General features: G+C 39.9%; 1 protein-coding gene across 4 annotated transcripts in view; it reads right to left on the minus strand.

Moving 5' to 3' along the window:
- Positions 1-1,977: 1,977 nt before the first annotated feature.
- LOC147028048 (inactive phospholipase C-like protein 2) overlaps positions 1,978-22,500 on the minus strand; it is a 244,568-nt gene continuing 224,045 nt past the window's right edge. For all 4 annotated transcript variants that reach the window (XM_085878035.1, XM_085878038.1, XM_085878036.1 and 1 more), the window contains one exon: positions 1,978-6,600. In XM_085878035.1, coding sequence (XP_085734161.1) covers positions 6,340-6,600 — 261 coding nt within the window. In that variant the 3' untranslated portion in view covers positions 1,978-6,339. The remainder of the gene's footprint in view (positions 6,601-22,500) is intronic.

Genomic DNA, 22,500 nt, shown 5'->3' on the forward strand with positions numbered 1-22,500 from the left:
ATTGACGAAAACCAGAAAAAGGACAGGGGCCAGAACACTGCCTTGACCAATTCCAGCCTGGACAGGAAGAGGAGATGTGAGAATTCCATTAACAGCCATGTGTTGACTGTGACAGGGGAGGAAGTCCGCGAGCCATGAGTGAAGATTGCATTGGATACCATAAGAAGAGTTTGGTGAGCAGTGCGCGGTGCCAGACTGTATCGAAAGCTTGCGATATTTCTTGGAAGATGGCCCTGATCTCATGTCTGATATCAAGGACCTCCATCCATTGTTGGGAAAGCAGAAGCAGCATGTCCAGGGTGGAGTGACCTGGTCTGAATCCAAATTGATGATTGGAAATCAATCCATTGGAAAAGAGGAAGGATTTAATGTCTGAAGCAATGATGGATTCCATGACCTTGCTGATGATGGGGAGCAGGTCAAATGGTCTGCAGTTGCAGGGATCTGTTTTTGCACCTTTTTATGCAGAGCAGTGATATTTGCTGATTTCCAAGCAGATGGCAGATTACCTTGAGCAAATGAGAAGGTGAATAGAACAGAGACGGCGAGCAAGAGCAGCAGAGCAGGTTTTTCGGACACGTGGGCTGATGCCGTCTGGACCCGTTGCAGAATCTGAGTCGAGTTTGACAGCAAACTCTCCACCTTGCCTGGAGAAAAGGACACAGAATTCAGGAGCAGCTGGGTGCAACTGGGTCATGTGGGTACAGAAAGCAATGGGTTTGGGACACAACATTTCAAAGCAAACACAGAGTTTAGGCATTCAGCCTTTTCACAGGCAGTGAAAAGGCAATTAGATGTTCAAGACTAATGCACTTATGGAATCAATGCAGAGGCATGTCTGCCGAAACACAGGACAATTGTCAATGCAAGCACCATTGACGTTTTGATGAGACAAATCCGGAAAGGTGTCCTGAGTCTTGGAAGTTCTCTTCAAGGGAAAAAGAAGATTCATGATAAATAAATGGGCACCGGGAAAACAGTTTAACGAAGGGGAAGCAAGATTTCTCTCTACTTTTTTCTTGTAAGGCTCTTTGTGTTGAAGGGTTCAGATGGTTTGAAAAATATGGGGGATGTTGTGACTCCCTCAATTTCTCATGTGTTGTTACCCCGCGGTGAAGCAAAAAGCATGGTTAAGCAATTGGTTCATGTCCTTCCCTCACTCTGTGTCTGCAAGCATCAGTTTATGACCTCGAGGTATAGGCCATATTTCCAGCCATTTTAAGTAATAAGTGCTATAAAAATTATATGTTTCGGATTGAGGAACAACTTATTTAAATTAAATGTTATATTTTGAACATGAATCGGAAAACAATCCTGCCTTTGTTACATTACTTTGTCTCTGAATTTGTCCTGATCATACATGCGCAGAGAGGAGCGAGATCTTTGTTCTACTCCATCTACCTGTGTGACAGTGAAACAAAATTGAAAGTCATTCCAAACAGGAAACTTACTGTTGTTTTGGACGTCATAATGGACACAAACACTCGTCACAGATAACTAATGTAATGTGTTGGATAGGTGGTGTTATCGACACTGCATCGATGGTGGTAAATTCCAGAACTAATTTTTTTTCTACGACTTTTATAATCTTTCTTTTATTTAAATTGAATTATATACTTGAACTGTAAAACAGAAATCACCTTCTGATCACTTCCAAGAACGTCCAGTTTTGCTGAGCTTGGACATGTTAAATAGGGTGGTGTATAATACTGGAAGTTTTGCACTCCTGAAGCAGATTTTATAAAAAATGATCTTTAAAATCATTATTTTATTTAAATTGAAGTACATACTTAAACACTGCGGGGTAACGTGTTCTACGAACTCTGGTTTGTTTTGAACATTTTTCCGATTCAATTTATGGCAAAGAGCATAACTTATTTGAATGCATAATTTTTGTTTAAAATTAGGAGTGGAATTTAAGAAAAGAGGTCACAACATCACTTTAATAAATAAATGCAGTAAACACAGTAAATACCATTACAGAGTTCGTCAGGTCATTTTTAATGTGAATAAATTCCTGCTTCACAGCTACACAAAAAGCACTGGTAAAGCCGCAGTAAAATCGACACAATTAGAATTTAATTGTAATCATCAATTCTGGATGCATTATCCATGGCAGTGTTAAATGAAACTTATGTGGTCTATGCAGGATTAAACAACACGTGGAAATAGGCAGTGCCAATGCAAATGTTACTTTTTATCAAAATTAAATCAAATTGAGTTAATGTACATCAAGGGAAAATATATACATTCAAATGCTGTGAGATTCTTTTACAAATCCATAAAACGTTTTCACATGCGAGAAATGAACAATTCCAGAAAAATCGGGAAAGAAATCCAATGGGTTACACACAGAGGGAATTACACATACAGGAAGTACTGTATATTCAAAAACAAAATTGATGTTTCCAGAATTTCAGTTCTGCTGGAAAATGACTAAATCCCCAACATTTAGCTTGTCCAGTGCAAAGCAACATTAAACACACAAACATTTACAAACACACCACCTCCGTACGTTTTTATTTCATGTTTAAAGTGAGAGACACCTTAAAATTGCTGAGTCAGAGGAACATCTGCACAATTCAAATGTGTACAAGGATTTGTTGGGAACCTGTTTTGTCTTAGCAAAGCCTTCTTTTCATTATGTCAAGCTCTGACAAACAATTGCACTTTTATATTATTCCAATAACAAAGAAGACCACAACATTAACGCATTACAAAGGTGACCTATAAAAACAAGAATACAAAACAAAAAGTTTGTTCACTTATGGAACAGCAAATTGTAAGTCAGGTCTTTTTCGAGAATCGACAAACGAGCTTAACAGTCAAGCATGGCATCCACAAAAGTCATTAACAAAACCAAACCAAACATAAGGAAGCAATTTGGAACTGCAGATCAAGCATAAAATTGCATTTTGTACATTCTCCAAGGATTATCGAAACCAACATTATTCTTTTTATTATTGGCACTTAGTAATGTACTTACAGAACACTGAAACAAGGTCATTAGGATTAAAACGATTTATTTTCTTTTTCATGTTATTACATGTGAGAGCACAATTGTTTTTGGACTAATCGTGCATCTTCGTAGATATTACAGTAGAAACCAGAGATTGCCCAGATTACATATACTCCCCTTTCAAGAAAATTGCTATTTTGCGAGCAAAGTTAGAGGAGGCCACAACCATTTGTTGCAAAATATTTGCAATAACAGTGTTTGTTATTATTTATTTAAAGGAAATGAAGGCCATATATAGGAACAATTATAACATTCAACATGAGCGAGCACACTCAAAAAAAATAGCAAGTAACTTTTTGGGGCATAAACAAACTTCTTATTGGATTGCTAAAAATACATCACAATTAATAATTGCATTAAAAAAAATACATTGTGTTCTCGCCGAATGAACACACTATTCCTGAAGCCTACATTCACTTGGGGACGGGGGGACGGGGGGGGGGACTGACCTGGTTCCAATGCAGGGTTAAACTTGGATAATCTTTGTGGCATATGTGACAAATGGTTCTGGGTAACAAAAATAATATGGCAACCTTCATAAAGGAGCTTCAAGGGATCAATTTTTACCACCAGGATTCATCAGGTCTCTTTTACCATATGATTAAACGGTAATTTTAAACCCTCTGATATTGCACACATCGATCATCTAAGGCATAAAACCTTTTTGCTGTGACAGCAAAAGTATTACTTGGTCCACAAAAATGCTATTATTTCCCTATTTAATTTAAAATTAAGGGAAAATATGATAGGGAGGTAGCATAGTCATCTCTAGTACTTTGTGCTATTAACAATTGTTGCCGAATGCAGGGAGTGTATAGAAATATAAAAAGCTATCGAGTATTAAGCGACTTTCTCACAACTTCTCATGTGTTGCTTGTAATGTAATTTCATCTTGCCGATTCCATTTATGCCAAAGAGAATATCTTATTTGAATGCATACTTTTAGTTTAAATTAGGAGTGGGGGATGGGTGAATTTTCATCAAAACTGAACTTCTGCAGCTTACTTGACTGTCGGCTGCTTCATGAGAAAAAAAAAAAACAAAAAAAAAAACAAATGGAAGACATGAGACACAAATATCAAAGTGCAAAGGAATAGGGAGTTGGTTGGGGGAAGGATATCGAAAAACTACACAAGGGTTGTGCCAATGGATCAATTAATGTAGTAACTTTGGCCTTTGATCAACTTTTATAATATTGTGTAAACAAAGCAAACAGCAAATATCTTCCAGATTTGAATACTAGTTGCTTTCCAGATGAAACACGAATATTGACAACTTTACATGCTATCATTTGCACACAGCATTAACTTGATATTCCGTAGTTGCTGTAGTCACCACAATTGCTATCACCGAACATTTCACAGTCGGAGCATCAAGCCAACTAGGAGAAGCACAAGATCACCTTTAAAATAGTTTAACTACCCCCACTCTCGCATCTTCCTATCCCAAATAAATCACATTCAAGTCAGCATAAGAGCAGTGTGCCGAACACAGACACGCTTTTTCAAAATTGACGACCATTATAGCTACAAATATATTTTATATCTTTCTTAAGATCTGACTTTTTAAACAGTGGAGTTATGGAAATAAATCATTTATTGGAATGGCTTAATCAAAATTGGTTTCAAGTTCGACAAAGACTGAAAGTTTTGAAAATTCCAAGTAAAAAAAATGTTATTCTTGTGTGGAAAAGAAAACACCACGATTACAATCTAGACTTGTGTAAACGCTCCAGCTCATTGCATCCGTTAATTTTGAAAGATTAGCTTATGAAATTTAATGAGTTAAACTTGGTGGGAAAGGCATGTCATATTAAACTGCACTATCTTACTTCAGGATTACTCTTAAATAAAAAAGGGGAATTTTTTTATCAATAAGGAATGTGGTCTTTTGTTGTAACAACAACCTTTTTTCAATGTAGAATAAGCTATATATTATTATGCTTGAGTTGCTAAAAAGTGGCACACATTATTAGCGAGAGAAAATGTGGTTAATTATGAAATACGAGTTTATGGGTTTAGAAAATATTCCGACTAACTTACTTCCCCAAACAAAAAAAATAGAAAAATCCCTCAAACATAACAGAAAAATAACCAACCTCGAGAACGAAACAATAGGTTTATCCTAAAAAATATTTTAAAGGAATAAAGAATGCTTAAAATGACAAGTTCCAAAAACTACAATACGACCAAGATCACAAGAATGTAAAAGTTAAAAAATAACAAAGCAAGCAATAAAACAAAAGAACAATAAGAACAACTAAGCAAAGAAATGAAATGAGTTGTTCTGGGTTTCAAAGGAAACAAAATGTCTACTTTGGCCATGTACGAGTTTATCAAAGTGCAATGCTGCAAGTTATCACATCCAAATCCTTCCTCTCGTTTTTGCCTGACAGATAAACAATGCTTTGTGGTTGAGCTCGCCGACACTGAATCACACACAATCTGGGAATGAAATTGAAAAACTGAACTTCATTGGAATTCCACAACCAGAAACAGACTTATTTGAAAAAAAAACAAAAAAAACCCCCTGCAAAACAATGCTGAGATTTACACCTAGAATAATTTCACAAAGGAAAATGGTGTGATCTACAAAATGGTGGTTGCAAACTGTCAATAAGATCGAACCCTGATCTGCAAAACATTAATACGACGATGAGGATGATGAGTCGAGTTTTCCTACAAAATGTCGGCCTTTCAAAGCCTCGAAGATCCTGTGGGAAATAATATCTGCCTTGATCGCTAAGTTAAAGTCACTCAAATAAAATTAAAACAATTTTAACTGCCAACATGTGAAGCAAAATATAAACTGCCAACTTGAACTTGAAAAGATTTCAAAATTTCATGGTTGAGCATGAATGATGATGAGCACTTTGTTGAGAAGAAATATGGTCTGTGTTATTCGCGATGGGTACAATACGTCATAAATGCAAGAAAATGCTCAAATTGAACTTCTGCTGTGATATGATCAGACTAATCAGGAATGAATTTCAACATTTTACATCTGTATTACCGGCTCAAATAAATAACTTCACAATTGATTTCTGCTCATTTAAATCTTATTCACACTCAGATCATCCCACCCCCTCTTCCTTCACCCACCCCCCTTTCTAAAAAAAATTTTAAATGAGAAAATTGCAATGTTCAATGTACAAATAATGATTTTGGGTTATTTTTGTTCAAAAGTGAAGTGTATTTGAACCAAGTAAAGATGCACAAAGGCAAAGAAATAAAAACTTCCAAAGGGAGAGAATTGTTTTTTGTTTTTAAATTGTAGTTCACAAGGAGCGAAGATTCCACCACTGGCCACAGTCTAATACGCTAACTGGCTCCCGTCTCGCCGGCTCGCTGCACTCTGCCATCTTCGAGCCCAACTGTGGGCTTTCCCACCTCAACTGGAGAGGACACATTGTGCCAGGCATCCATAAGGTTACGCCCAGCGATTGGTGAGATGGGTAGTGGTGATGAAGGACAAGCATCGTCTGGACGACGGCCCAAACCACAGGACAGAGCGGCGCAGTGTACCTGTCTCAAGTTCTCCTGGCTCTCAGCCTTCGCTTGGCGCAGCAAGTCAGCCTGACCCTGCACAACACACAAAGGCACTCACATATGTTGAACAGGCTTCACAAAAACCTAAAGAACAAAAGGAAAAGTATTTAAACATATCATTCAAAAACATTCATTCAACTTGAAGTCTTCTTCAAGTTTTCTCCTCGTACCCCACTTCTCAATCTGGAACACCACCTCCCTTTGTTATGACTTCAAAATCTTCAGACGAACCATCTACTAACTTGTAATGCAAATAATAAAGTGCCTAACAATATGTTGCACAAATGTATCAAAGGTAGGTCACAAGATAATAAACATAAATGCAGAGCAATTACAAATCAGTCAAATTGTATTTTATATTGGAGTCATCGTTTTCCAACTCTGCTTTTTGGGTATACGCTGTTTTTGTTGGATTGTAACAGAGGTCATGCTTGGTATGCAGACACTTGCACAAATGTACTTCATTTTGCCTCTGCGACGTTATCATAAGATTTATAACTCCAATCACGGGATGAATAACATGAAAAATCCTTCACAATCAGAAACTGCACTTAAAATTACAAATAAAAACGTGCACTCAAACATGGGTCCTTTTAAATCACAAATACATGTGAATATTTGGTGCAAAATATTTGTCACCCAAACAGGGCATTTACAAAACTGTCACTATAAATATTCAGGGATTTTTCACCAAAGCACACAGGCAGAAAATTTCATCCAAAAACATTAATTATTTGCATCCTCGACAGAACGAGGAATGAGATTGAAAAAGCAAACCGGGTTAAAGTTTTTATCAAAGTACTACTTCTTCAAAGACTCATGTATCGGATCCTCGGGGATCCTACAAGACGGTTGTAGACTAGGATTAATCTTGTGCAATATCAATGTTCAATCATGGCTTCTCCTTCCCAATTATGCGCAAGTATACCTGATATGTAAGGGGTGCTCCACAAAAAACAAACAAAGCTTCAGATTGATACAGTATCTATGAACAAAACCAACAAAGAGCAGCAAAATCAATCTGCACCCTTCAAAATGCATTCCAGGTCATTTATGTCTCTCACATGTCACAAGGATAGTATAAAGTTAAGTTTTTACTTCTTTAAAGAATGTACTTTCGATATTCACAACCACACGTTCTTATTGGTTATACAACCAACCACCTTGGCAACCTCTTAAGGCTCCAGTATCGATACAGTAATTCATTTGAATGGTTTGACTTCGTTTTCCAAACGAGAACAATGCAATGCTCTCATTATGGTTATTTTGCCACAAAACCATACTGTTTTGCCGCTACCTTAGTGAGCCCAAACAGTTGTTCCATGGCACAAGGTTAAGCCCAGCGATTGGTGAGACGGGGAGTGATGAGATTGGCAGTGGTGACGTGGGACGAGCATTGTCTGGGCGATGGCCCAGACCACAGGACAGAGCGGCTCAGTGCACCTGTCTGAAGTTCTCCAGGCCCACATTAAAATTATGAAACAATCTAGTAATTAATTAATCTATTAATTACATACGCAGTAATAGTAAGAAAATAATCTTAATGATGTAATAATAATGATGTAATAGTAATCTATTAATTATGTATGCAGTTATTGTAATAATAAGATAAGCAGTGAGAGTTATTACCTCCTTCACCAGAGGTGGATAGAGGTTATGTTTTCACCCATTTGTCTGTCTGTCTGTTTGTTACTTGCAAAATAGAACATTCACAAGTACATTGGTTGGTATGGTCTGTTATTGTATGTCTGTCTATCTGAATGTCAATCGCTTACAGGTCACATTTTACTCGAATCTTCACGAAACTTAACCATATGGTAGAAATAGTCCCAAGCAAGAAGCTTATTATTTTTGAGGTGAACAGGTCAAAGGTCAAGGTCACACAAATCATCAACTTTCATCCGATTCAATGTATATTTGTGAACTGAAACAGACGGTCAACCCTCATTGAGGTGAAGCCTCGGTCGACCCATATGAGTATGTCAATTAAGTTCGCACTGTTTGAACTCGAGTTGGACCGTGAATAAATCTATTAATTACGTATTATTGGACCATGACTCCGTCTATGAATTATGTCGATTTGTATTAATTACAGACTATTGGAACATACTGAACTTTTTTGATGTTTCGACCTTTATACATCTTTGACCCAGTTAGACCATTGAACTGTTTAGACCCATTTAGACCATTTTAACCTTTTATGACCCTTTACATCCTCTTGTACCATTTAGAATTTTCACTCTTCAGACCGTTTTGATGCTTTGAACCATTTTGGGCATTTTAGGACCCTTTAAACCCCCATAGATCCTCTTGACCACTTGGAGCCCTTGAGCCTTGAGATCATTTTGACCTTTTAAGACCCTTTGGACTCCTAAAGACAAATACACCCATGAAACCATTTGACTCCATAGACCCTTTAGACTCCTTAGATTGATTTAGATTTTAGACGGACACCATACAAACATCTATAGCCTTCTCGCAATACACAGACTATACTTTTGTCAGCAAGTAATGTGCAGTAATCTCAACCCACCCCGAGGCTGGGTACTCTGCTGGTTTGAACAGAATTTGCATATTGCATCACTGAATTGGTTCATCAATCAAAACCTGGAAGTATATTGTTTATTTGGATTTCACAAGTATCATGCTATGCAAGACATCTTTCTTGTTTGTTTGTTTTTTGTCCGTGAGTAGCATATCGCAAAAAGCCATGGACGGATTTGGATGAAACTTAATGGACAGGTTGGGTATGTGACAAGGACAAATTTATTTGATTAATTATGGTGAAGATCCAGATCCGGCCTATCAGTGGGAAACAAAACAAAATTCTCAGCTTGGCGGAGGTATGCACTCAACCGAGTGCCATTGTCGTGTATGCAGTAATAGGAAGAAACAATCTAATTACTTATGCACAAAATGGTAGAATGCTTGCCACCCCACAACTTACTATCTCATCTTCTCTCTACTACCCTCCACATTTTCTCAATATAAACTCCATTCACATTCAGGTAGAGGCACACAGAATAGCCAAATAAGGTCATTCTGGAAATAGATGTCACTTGTGAAGAGAAAGAAAGGAAATGGAAGAGAAGATCGAGATAGGATAGAAGAAAACAATGATGCATTATTTCGTAACCTTGTGTGAGACGTTTACATTTTATTGCTTAGGACACAGCTGTGTACTATTAAACAAAAATGCTTTGCTAAATGCATATGGATGCTTCTGTAATATCAATGTTCATGTTTTGATAAAATGGATATTTCAGTGAACAATATCAATGTTGCCCAATAAAAATATGGAAATGAACACACAAAAAAGCAATTCATCTTCCCTTCAGTCTCTGATAGATGGCAACACAATGCCATCTAATGCCCACCAAACCAACCTATCTTTTCAATTCTCATTAACTCCCCTTTTTGTATCTGCATATACACTTACTTTGGTTGGTATCTTGTTCCTACCCAGGTCAAGATGCATGGAAGAGTTAGACAATATAGGCCATGCTTGGTACGCAGCCATTGATAATCTTTTTGTACATCAGGCAGATCCTATCTACAGGCCTTGTTCCATTTCATGTTAAGCTGCATATGTGGTCAGATCATTTTTACATTCGAATCCAACCTGCCCTTGGGCACCTCTTTTGTTCACCAATGATGCATCAAAAAGATATTTGAATACAATATATTTTTGTGATCATATGGTAAGCAGTGTGACCACTCCTCATTTTCATAAATGCCAAGGTGAGCCAATGAAAAAAGCCAAGAATTCACAAGGTTTCAGAAAAGCGATGATAATAGAAAACCTATACGCCAAGAAAACCTATAGAAAACCAAGACGCCAAGGTGAACAACGAATAGCCAAGATCTTGTGAAAAAAGCCAAGGAGTGGTCACACTGATGATAAGTAGGCTGATAAACTGGTAGAGGAAGGTGGACAACGGGAACAATCACACAAATAATGTCGATGAAAAAAGAACTGCAGGTTGACAAAGGGGATGCAATCAGCAAGGATAGAAGAGTTCAAGGACGTGGCAAAAGGGACCAAATTGAGGTGATGATGGACTTGGCCTGATAGAGTGGAAGGAAGAGCACAAAAGCACACAGAGTAAGGTGGTTTCAAAAGTGACAAAAAAGGAAGCCAAAGGAGTGAAGGTAAGCACATGAAATTTAGACTTGGGAAAGGAAACGAGGAACAAGTAGCGCTACATTCAAAGTACACCGCCCCCATGCCAAATAAATAAATAACAAATCCTCCAGCGGGCAATATTGCCGGGGCGCCTTCGGCACCCGGCGACGGGATTGGGTGGGAGCAGTGTACAATAATTGATTAATTACAGGATTAAAATAAAATGTAATTGTATAATAATTGATTTCTCAATCAATTGCTGAATAGCATACCGAAACCACCACTGTTTCATCCAAAATCTGTAACTTTTTGAAAGTGAAGTAATTAATCAAAAAATGAATAATTCATCGATTAATTGATGAATCAATAAATCAAAAATACCCTTTATAGCCAAAGCACTTGGTCAGTCATGTCCAAATATCAGCTTTCTAGCTCAAAAGATGCCTGAGATATTGCCCAGATGAGAAATAAAATAAATAAGTGATTAATAAATCGATAGTAATTAAGTAATGAATAGATTAATTAATCAAAAAATAAAAAATACCGTTTTTGCCAAAGCACATCTTCACTTTCAGTTTCCTACATCAAAGGATGGCCGAGATATCGCCGAGACAAACAAGAAAACAAACAAACAAACAGAGTGAAAACTGAGTACTCCCTGCCTTCGGCGATGTCATGCATCGCCTGGATATGGAATTGGGAAGGAGTAGTGTACAAGAGCTTATTGGATGTACGTGTATTACCTGATAAGGCTCCGGAAGGACAAAAGGCTGTGACAGCAGGGGGAGCGAGACTGGAAAAAAAGCAGTAAATGACCGAGGTCACGTGTTTACAAAGAGGGAGAAGTCAACCATAAGCTTGTGCTTCCTCATGGGAAATGCCCATGATCTTCTTCGTCTTGGATGCCAACTTGGCCACGTGGTCTGGCAAAGAAAGGTTGTGGCAACTGGTGAGACTGAAGCGTGCAGGAGAATTCATCCTTGAGAGGCCACTGCATGTATTGAAAGGTGACCATTGCTGTTTTGTGACAGTGTGAGAACATAAGATTTTCCTGTTTAAAGAAAAAAAAATCATGTTTCTTGTGGATGTCGAAGTTGATATTTTATCCAGATTGGCAGACAGGTAGAATTTGGAGAATGAGGTGAATTGATCAGCAGAGGGTGGAAAAGTCAGCAAAATGGGGAAGGCAGTTTTCCAGGAATGACGATAGGTTTGTTTATGCATGTTAAAAATATAATACATCAAAGGATTTTGTCCCCATGGGATGTCAACTTCTAATGGAAGCATGAATCAAAGATGCCAGAGATAGCAACACTGTTTGCATTTATGAAGCAAGTCAGAAATACATGCAAGAAGAGGATCCCATATGCTGATAGCAGAAACCTTGGCAAACAGAGCCACGGGCCATACCACGCAAAAGGCATGAGATGTCCAACAACAAGGTTCCGACCTCCTGTTTGTATTTTGTTGCATCCGTCCATCCATCCATTGCTGGGTCAGCAGCAACAGTTTGTTGAGAGTTGAGTGACCTGGGTGAAAGTTGAAGCTGTCGTTGAAAATGAGAGAATTGGGAAAACGGATACGTCTCGAGATCAACTGCAATGATGGCTTCCATGACTATTACCTTGCTGATGATAGGTCGGACTGGTATGTAATTAAGTGAAGTCTTGGCCTCTTTCTTTGGAATATGACATGAAGATAATAATTTGTTGAAAATATCAGGCTCTGCAGGACAAAATTGTAAGACCTGTGCACTAACTCGACTGGGCAGTGTTGCAGAGGGGATGGCAAGGCTCATTCAAATTTCCACATCTTAGAGAATGGGAAGCTCACAGAATCCAGAGAGTAGCCTGAGGATGGATGAGGGAAGGGAATAGAAGACATGGTATGAGGACCTTAACTTTGGATGCAAAGACAACATTTATGCATTCAGCCTCGTCTCGAGCTGTTTCCGTCGATGTAGCATCATGTGTGAAGAAAGAAACAGGTAAGGAACACTTAAGAGGCACAGATGACCAGGTCGTTGAAGATGACGCTACAACAGGGAGTTAAGATTTTAATTACAACTCATGAAGGGCCCTGACATGCTTAATGGTGGACACAATTGTTTCAAGACCTGTAGAAAGCTTCCAGGTTAGCTGTGCATGGGATCGGATTTCCAGGCAGAGAAGGGAAGTTGTTTGGGAGCAGCAGCTTCATCAGGACTATGTGTATCAAGACCAAGTGGGCAGAAAAGCTGACGTTGGGAATGAATTGAACATATGAGAGACGAATGGAGGTTGCGAATAAAATTTCATTTTGTCTGTATATCCTTGTCTATTTAAGCAAAATCGTAGAGAATCTACAAAGATGCTGACTCCAGCCAGATTTGAATCCACAATCTCTGGAACACTTTGCCACAATATCAACAGGCCCAACCATCCATTTGCCACGATGCATTCTCTCCATGATGTCATTGCCAGTAATATAGACCACACTCTCAAAAAATATTAAAACTTGCACGCACGCTGGAGGGAGGGGATAGACAGGAATTTAGAGAAAGAAACTGAACTGCGATGCAGCAAAATTGGATGATTTAACAGAGAGACGTGACAGTGGGATTACAGGCGTGTATGTGTGGGGACAAAAATGTGAAAATGTTTTCAGATTGACCACCATAAAACAAATGCAATGCTATTATAGCATTAAAGAAAGGCTCAAATAGCCACATTTGTATTGACCAGGGGGTGGAAGAAGCAATTTAAAGCAAAATGTTTAAGTATTATTGTTAACAGTGGGTGACACATACATGGCACAACAGCAAATGACTCGTCATACACTTGTAGTGAGTGTTATACCTTGTTTGTTTCATGCTGCATTACATACTGAGAATTGCAACCTCCCCCCCTCCCAAAGCGCGCGCGCGCGCACACGCACACGCACACGCACACGCACACGCACACACACACACACTACTGTGTTCAAAATTATTTTAAACCTAATTTGCATCATTCACCAACAGTGTAGCCCTTACGACCCCATCATTGTCTGTGTAATAAAGGGCAACGTGCTCGATACACCAATACTGCAGCCCTTTGTTAACATTGGACCTTCACATATTACAATGAATTAAGACTTAAACATTTTGCTTGAAATTTCAAAATGTAGGAATTTCGGTTTTTGAGAGCCAAGGGGGAAAATTTCATTACTCTACCTTTGGGCAAAGCAAAGCAAACGATGGATGGTACAAACGACCTACACTGCGCTGAAAAATAATTGTGACCACAACAGAAGTCAGGAGTCGTTTGTGAGTTTTAAATCTAGGAAAGCTTTAAATCCTTGAAATTGAGAAGAAATGCAGCAAAAGAGGGCGTTAATGAGGAGTACCATGAAGTGAACAGAAATTTAATCCTCTTGTTGCATTGTGGATCTTCATACCAGAGATTTGTGTTTACTTTTTAGTTTTGTTTCAACAGAATCACAGACCTTTGAGCACTCAATACTTTGCTGCAAGTGATAATCAAGGTTTCATTGTAATTCATTTCTTTCAAAACGGAACTTACATGTAGGTTAAATACTGTGTGTAGTTCAAATATCTTGAAGTGATAACTTAAATCGGATGGTTCCAAGAAAAATTCATACAACCTCCCATACTTCGAATGGTGTGGAAAGCCTTCTTCATCCAGAGAGCCATGGAAAAATATGGCTTGCCATTGCGGTCTGGTGCTGTTGCCTTCCTGAAGGGTCAGGAATCAAAGGCTCTCGGCATCAGTGGATTATCGTGTCAGGAAGCCGAGTCAAAGAGTTTACTTCTTGCTCACCGTAGGAATGTTAGCGGTTGTTTTTACTGGATCTATTCCCATCTTGCTCTTCTCCACCCAGCTCCGACACCTCCAGGAGACATGTTCAACCAGAAACCCTTTCCATGTTACCCTCCCCAAGTACAAACTCGACATTTTCCACGAAAACTTCAAGACTTTATCACATCATTGGTGAATAAAAGAGATGCTCAAGGGCAGATTGTATTAGAACATCCAAATAAGCAAACATAAGTTTTGAATAAAATACTCTAGCAGAAAAAGGGCTCTTTTTGTGAAAATAACAAAAGTCAGTTCAGCCAGCTCTTTGAACCACAAGTCACAGACTGCTGTCCATTAACACACCTCAAGGTAGCATCTGTGCACTTCTTTAGCTGAAACGACAAATCCACGGTTGCCCACAATGAATTAGGCAGTCGGCGAAGGCTACAATTTGGAATTTGAGCAGACACTGCCTGCCAGTAAAAAGCCACCTTCTCTTCCCTAAAGAGCAGTCGCATCGTTAACATAAACTAGCTCATTATGCTAGCAGAATGGTTCCCAGCTCAGCGTCCCTCCAAAGGACAGGACAGGTTTTGATGCAATGCCATGCCTGCGAAACACCAATCCCCTCAGTTCAAAGTCGGATCGGCAATCAAATCGAGCCGAGACAGCTCAAAAGGTAGATGCATGGCCTCGAGACCAACCTGTTGGACTCTTGTTTTCCAACCAATACCAGAATTTATATGCTAGCTTAAACAGACCATTGCCATATCAAGTTATTTGTAACAATTTAATTTAAATCAAATGTGACAAGAGGTTCGGATAAATGAATGCAAAGCAAAGGAATGAAACCCTGATAAATGAATGCAAAGGGAGGAAACATCTGAATGTCAGCATCGATAAATAATCAGAAAGATAAAACGATTGAATAAACAATTGAAGCAGATCATCTCAGGGAGATATTTTACTGGACCCCAGAAGGCAAAAAACATTATTCTGATTAAAACAAAACAAACAAAAAAAATTACAAATCAATTGTTCTACTGTGAGCAGGAAAACAAAAAATAAGTTCAAGCCTGAGGACATGGGTATTGCTTTGGTTATAATGGAGGACATTGGGATAGTATTCATCCAAGCCCCTATTTTTAATCAGGGCTGACAGGATATCCTAGAGGTATGCACTCACCTCTAAGGGGGTCCAGCCGAGGTTTGAATCCCGAACTAGCTATAAACTGTCATCCTGGTGTTTCACAGGCAGGGTGATTATCACTTTGTGTGCCGTCCCTCCTCAGATGTACGTTAAACTAGGCGTCGTTTCTGCTGGTATTAGTTGGTGGACGTTCAAGATCTCTTGCGTGTCCTTTGCAAAGAGTAGGTGAGCTATTGCTGGCACCCTGGACAAATCACAAATTCCTGCCCTAACCTCCAGAGGGCATTGCATCAGTGGCACAGCCACACTCTCATCTCAACCAATGATGTTACCCTGCAGCCTTGTGCTGCATATAAAAAAAAAGAGGAAGATTTTCATCCAGACTCAGTGGAATTGCATTTGAAGTCTCCACTCTGAGTCCGGGACGTCGGTGGTTCAATTCCGAAAATGGCACAATCCCACCAAAGACTTTAAAATGTGTCAGGAACATATTCCTTGCTTGACACAGCATTTAGAGGATATGGCACAGCCAAACACAGTGGGGTTGCATCTCATGGGAGAGGTGACAGGAGGGGGGAGAGGGATTTCTTAATTGCCCTGATCTTGCTGACTGCAGAAAGAAGAGATGCATCACAAGATGGCATACCCAGCATCATAAGTTCACCAGGGAAGTTCCGTCAATTCCACCAAGGTCACTGGCTGTTTGGCTAAAGTCTAATCCAGTGTTGTCCATCAATTCTGTTTGCATGTATGCATGATTTGTGCAACAGTTCTTCCATGAGCCTCAGCAACCAAGAAAAGGTACACAAGTTGAGCAATTTGCCGTTTCAAACCCTACTTGGGTTCCTCCACAACTTGGAGTCCACCTGTGGCCAATTCAATTGATTGGCCATCATTTAGAAAGAAACACACTTTTCTATACAAAGTCCCACAGTTGACAGTTCGTGTCAGAGCAGAAACTATACCATGAAGTCCAACGAACTGTCCATAGAACTCCAAGATAGAACTGCAAAGAGGCATAGATCTGGGGAAGAGTATAAAACAATTTCACAAGAGCACAGTGAGCTTCATCATTAGGAAATGGAAAGAATATGGAACTACCCTGACTCTTCATAGAGCTGACTATCCGACCAAACTGAGCAACCAGGCAAGAAGGACCTTGGTCAGGGAACTGAAGAGATCCTTGGCTGAGATGGGAGAAACTGCCGGAAGGACAACAGTCTCTATAGCACTTCAAAAATCTCGGCTTTTTGGGAGAGTGGCGAGAGTGAAGCCACTCTGGAGAAAAAGGTACATGACAGCACACATGGAGTTTGCAAAAAGGCATGGGAAAGACTGAGAGCATGAAGCAAAAATTCTGTGGTCTGATGAGATGAAAATTCAACTCTTGGGCTTGAATGCAAAGCATTACGTCTGACGGAAACCGAGTGCAGTTCATCACCCATCTACCACCATCCCGACTCTGAAACATGGTGGTGGCCGCATCATGCTATGGGGATGCATTTTAGCGGCAGGGACCGAGAGACGTGTAAGGATAGAGGGAACAATGAGTGGAACGAAATGCAGGCAAATTCTTGAGGAGAACCTGCTTCAGAGTGCAAAAGACCTTAGACTGTGGCAAAGATCTACGTTCCAACTGGACAATGACCCCAAGCATACAGCCAAAGCAACACTGGAATGGCTTCAGAAATAGAATGTGAAAGTCCTTGAGTGGCCCAGCAAAACCCCAGAGTTGAATCCCATTGAGAATCTGTGGAAAGACTTGAAGATGGCTGTTCACCGACACTCCCCATCCAACATGACAGAGCTTGAGCAAATCTGCAAGGAAGAATGGGAGAAAATCCCCAAATCCAGATGTACAAAGCTGATACAGACATATCCAAGACGACTCGAAGCTGAAATCGCTACCAAAGGCGCTTCCACAAGATAGTGACTCGGGGGGTGGGGGGGGGAGTTGAATACTTGTCAACGCAAGACAATTCAGCTATTCATTTTCAATTTATTAGTAAAAATTTCTAAAAGCATGTTTTCACTTTGTCATTATGGGGTATTTTGTGTAGAATGGGGGAACAATTTTAAAATGTAATCCATTTTAAATTCAGGCTGGAACACAACAAAATGTGGCAAAAGTCAAGGGGTGTGTACTTTCTTAAGGTTATATATATATATATATATATATATATATATATATATATATATATATATATATATATATATATATATATATATATATATATATATATATATATATATTATTAGGGCTTCAAGCATGGCTGAAGCTCTATTGAAATCGTTCGTATTATTATTATTAAAGGCGTTTTTATGTTCTACTGACCGATTTTGTGGCGGATCTGGAGGGAAAACTGTTCGATGAAATTGAACGAAACTTAACAGGATAATTACTCACTACCTGAAGTTTATACTATGAAACATTTGATGACGTAGGTCACGTGGTATGGCGGCCATATTGGATTTTCTCCAAAACCTAAAAACATCTTCTCCAGAAGGGATAATCTGACAGCCTCAAACTTTTGCACGCATTTGCATTGTTCCATGCTAATGTTAATTTGTTAATTGGGTCGAAATCGTTACATAATTAATATGATTTAAAATGATGCCGATTCGCCTCATTAAATATGCAAAATATGCAAATGAGAGTTGAAAAAATTTAATGACAAATTTAGATAGCACATAAACAGGGGACTCCCAATATATTTATACTATGTCTGTATTTGACCCCAGTGAGCCCCAGCGCCCCCCAAAGTTGAAAATGACCCATTTTTGAAATGTCATAAAATAAAAACAACGCTTGGATGAAATTCAATGAAACTTATCCATTTAATAACTCTCCACCTGAAGTTTATACTTTGAAATTTTTGATGACGTAGGTCACGTGGTATGGCGGCCATATTGGATTTTCTCCAAAACCTAAAAACATCTTCTCCAGAAGGGTTAATACGACAGCCTCAAACTTTTGCACACATTTGCGAGGTTCCATTGGAATGTTAAGTTGTTGATTTCGTCGAAATCGTTGCATAATTTATATGATTAAAATGATGCCGATTCGTCTCATTAAATATGCCAAATATGCAAATGAGAGTTGAAAAAATTTAATGACAGATTCTGATAGGCCTTGAAGAGGGGACTCCAAATATGTTTACACTATGTCTGTATTTTACCCCAGTGAGGCCCCAGAGCCCCCCAAATTTTAAAATCACCCATTTTTGACATGTCGTAAAATGAAAACCAAAGAAGATAGACAAAAAGTGACCACAAATTCTGGAAGATAGTTTAACGTTATACAAGTTCGCCATTTACATTAATATGCAAATGTGGAGTTATTGGACTTTTTTGGGGACTTGAAAATTTGTCCAGCCTCGATTTGTCCAATGTGAAGTTTCCTTCTCTATCATGTATTGCTATGGGCTTTTCAATCCTTCATTGATATAACATGAGGGTCCCCGTAGCTGGGCCCCATTGCAGACTTGAACTAACTTTCTAACTCGGAAAACCCATATCATGTGGGTGATAGTGTTGAAATTTGTGAAAATGGAGGCAGGCCTTGAAGCCCGGGATTACTGGTTTCCCAGTTTTAATTATATATTAGGGTGGTCCATTATCAATATGAAAAATATAAAGTTGTCTGAATGTTCCCTCCACATGGCTTGTTTTTGTTCACTATGATATACTTATTTGCCTGTGAATTGTTGTGGTCCTATGATAACCTTTAGCGGTCGCTCAAAGATGAGGATTTTTGGCTGATGAGTGAAATTTGCGTAATTTTGAGATGGATTGTTGGTACTCCTGCTTGCCCCCCCCCCTGCCAAACCAGCGGCGTGGTGGTGCTTCCGTTACAGAGATGGAAGGGGGTGGCAGCACGAGCGGGAACGGTGAGGGCGGTTGGTTTTAGACTCGCGTGTCTAGAGCAGACACACTCTTCAATAATATATTGTGCTGATCATGTGATATTTTTGGTCAATCATTTCTTTCAATTTCTTTGGCTTAGGTTGAGTGATAGCATTGAAGCCAGGACTCCGTTCTTCTTCCGAAGGCTGGCTACTGGGGGCATCGATATCACAGCTTTCTGCCGGAAGATTGCCACGTGGACTGGATGTTCTACGCCTCTTAGGGCCCTGTCACACCTTGATGTTTTAGCCAGCGTATGGCAAGGTCTCAAAATGTATGTAAAATGCTGGCGTACGCTGAACTATTGATGTTTTTTTAAACTTTTGGGCGTATAATAACGTGCTGGACGTATGCATAACGTATTAGTAATGTACACAGAACGTTTTAATCACATATAGATAACTTATACCAACGAATGCTGAGCGTGTTGTCGGCATTCACAACCTATGCCAACGATAGTCTAACACATGCATAGCACGGTAGCATATCGCCGACGATCACGTGGCGTAGGCTATTAATAGGCTGCGGCTCGACGATTCAAATCATAACCGCACTGGACATCGAAGTGTGAAGCCGCTGTCACACCTTGACATTTTAGCCAGCATATGCCGACGTATGAAAAATTTGCCGAACCAAGCTGGCACACGTCGACACACGTTACTTGTACGTTACTCACAAGTCGAAACACGTCAAGGTAATGGTTAGCGTCAGTGTTCCAGACTCCCTGTTTTTTTGTTTTTGTTTTTCGGTATGACTGTGATGTTGACACTTCGATTTCTAGTGCGGTTATGATTTAAATCGTTGAGCGGCAGCCTATTGATTATATTACATTATAACCGCACTAGAAATCAAAGTGTTAACATCACCGTCATACCGAAGAAAACAAACAAACAAACAATAAAAAAACGGAGTCTGGAACACTGACGTTAACCATTACATTGACATGTTTCGACTTATGAGTAACGTACAAGTAACGTGTGTCAACAATCGCGTAACGTGCCTACAGCACATTACTCATAGGTTAGAAATGTTTCGGGTACGCTAAACATTATCTCGACGTGTTTCGACTTATTAGTCACTTACAAGTAACGTGTGTCGACGTGTGCCAACAATCGCGTAACGTGCCTACAACTTATGGCTTGCATTATGCGGAACGTGCGAGTCATTCGCTGGCATACGTCTAAAAATTTTAAGCATGGAAAATTTGTCTAACACCTCGGCGTACTACGACGTATGCCAGCGTACAAAGACGTATGCCAGCGTACAAAGACGTATGCCAGCGTGCTCTTAACGTATACAAACTTACCCATAACGTATTCGATGTGTGCCAGCGTTTTAGCCAAATTTTGCATACGTCAGGCACACGCTGGCTAAATCGTCAAGGTGTGACAGGGCCTTTACAAAATCCACCATGTTAACGAGAAAAAGATTTGCTGAGAGCTATAGAATCACGTGTTGTGAAGTGATTGAGGTGTGGAATAGAGCGAGATTGCCCACGCAACGTCCGGATGCATGCATACGTAAGCTGAAAAAGCTCCACGAGAGATATCTAAAACTAAAGAAAAATCGCAAAAGGGTCAACGACACTGGTGAAATGAACAATGATCTATTTATCTCAGATCTGGAGGAGTTATTCGACATAGCGACAGCCAATGCATTGTCGGAAATAGTGATCAGTGCCGACCGTGACTTCCTGGAGCGTCAGCGAGAGAGTGTGTTCTCTAGTAGCATGGCTGGAGCTGATTTAGTCACCCACTCTAGAGAGGAAAATAAACAAAAAGATGAAAATAAAGACTTAGCTCCGCAACGTTACGCTGAAAGGGAAAGCCGCAAGCTGAAGGTAACTGAAAGTGAACCGCTATCGTCTACGTCAGGTGACTGAATCTGAAAGTCCGGAGGATGAATATATAGCTCCCTCAACGTCATCAGAGACCCCCTGGCTGCAGTAAAACAGAAGCTCATTCGGCTACTTCATCCATTCCCAAACCAAAGAACATTTTCCGATCTCCGGATGTTGTGGCAGCGCTGGATCGCGTGAACTTGCCAGATCGCGGGGCTGTGTTCGTGGCCGGAGCTGTCGCCAAGGTCCTCGATCATGATATCGGCGACATCACCCTATCACGGAGCTCTGTACGACGTTCTCGTATGGAGGGACGGAGAGAAGCAGCTGCTGCCGAGGAAGACTACTTCTCCCTGAAAGGACCTCTTCTTCTCCACTGGGATAGTAAACTCTTACCAGATATTGACGGCTCAAAGAAAAATGTCGACCGTATCGCGGTGCTGGTTACTGGTAACAGAGAAGAGAAGCTATTGGGTGTCCCAAAAGCAACCAGTGGAACAGGCAAACAGCAAGCAACTGATTGCATTGAAAAATGGGGAGTCAAAGATCAGGTTCATGGCATTTTTTTTGATACTACGAGCAGCAATACCGGCCTACATCGAGGCGATTGCATCAGACTAGAGAACTACATGGAGAGAGAATTCGTGTGGGTTGCATGTAGACACCACATGCATGAAATAGTTCTGTCGCACGCCTATGCCTGCACATTCAGTGGAACTTCTGGCCCCGACGATCTTCTGTTCAAACGCTTCCAGAAGAAATGGGCACACTTGGATCATAACCAGTACGACGTGTGTACGGTTTTTGATGATCTGGTACTCGCTGAGCTGCGAGTGGAGATGTTGGATTATTTACCGATAGCAATCACCCAACAACAACCGAGGGACGATTACCTGGAATTGCTGAAAATATCTCCTATTCCGAGGTGGCGATGCGGATGCCGGATCCTTCAGATCCCGGGCTCCATGAGCAATGCATCACGCTCGATGGATGGCTAAAGGAATATACGCCATAAAAATTTACTTGTTCCGCCATCAATTCAAACTGACAAAAAAGGAAAGCAAGAATATTCTGGACTTTGCCTTGTTTGTGAGCCTGGCATACGTAAAATATTGGAACGAGGCACCCATTG

This window comes from Eptatretus burgeri, chromosome 4 (assembly GCF_056783735.1).
Source record: "Eptatretus burgeri isolate ZD-2024b chromosome 4, Ebu_testis_v1, whole genome shotgun sequence".
NCBI classification, from domain to species: Eukaryota; Metazoa; Chordata; class Myxini; order Myxiniformes; family Myxinidae; genus Eptatretus; species Eptatretus burgeri.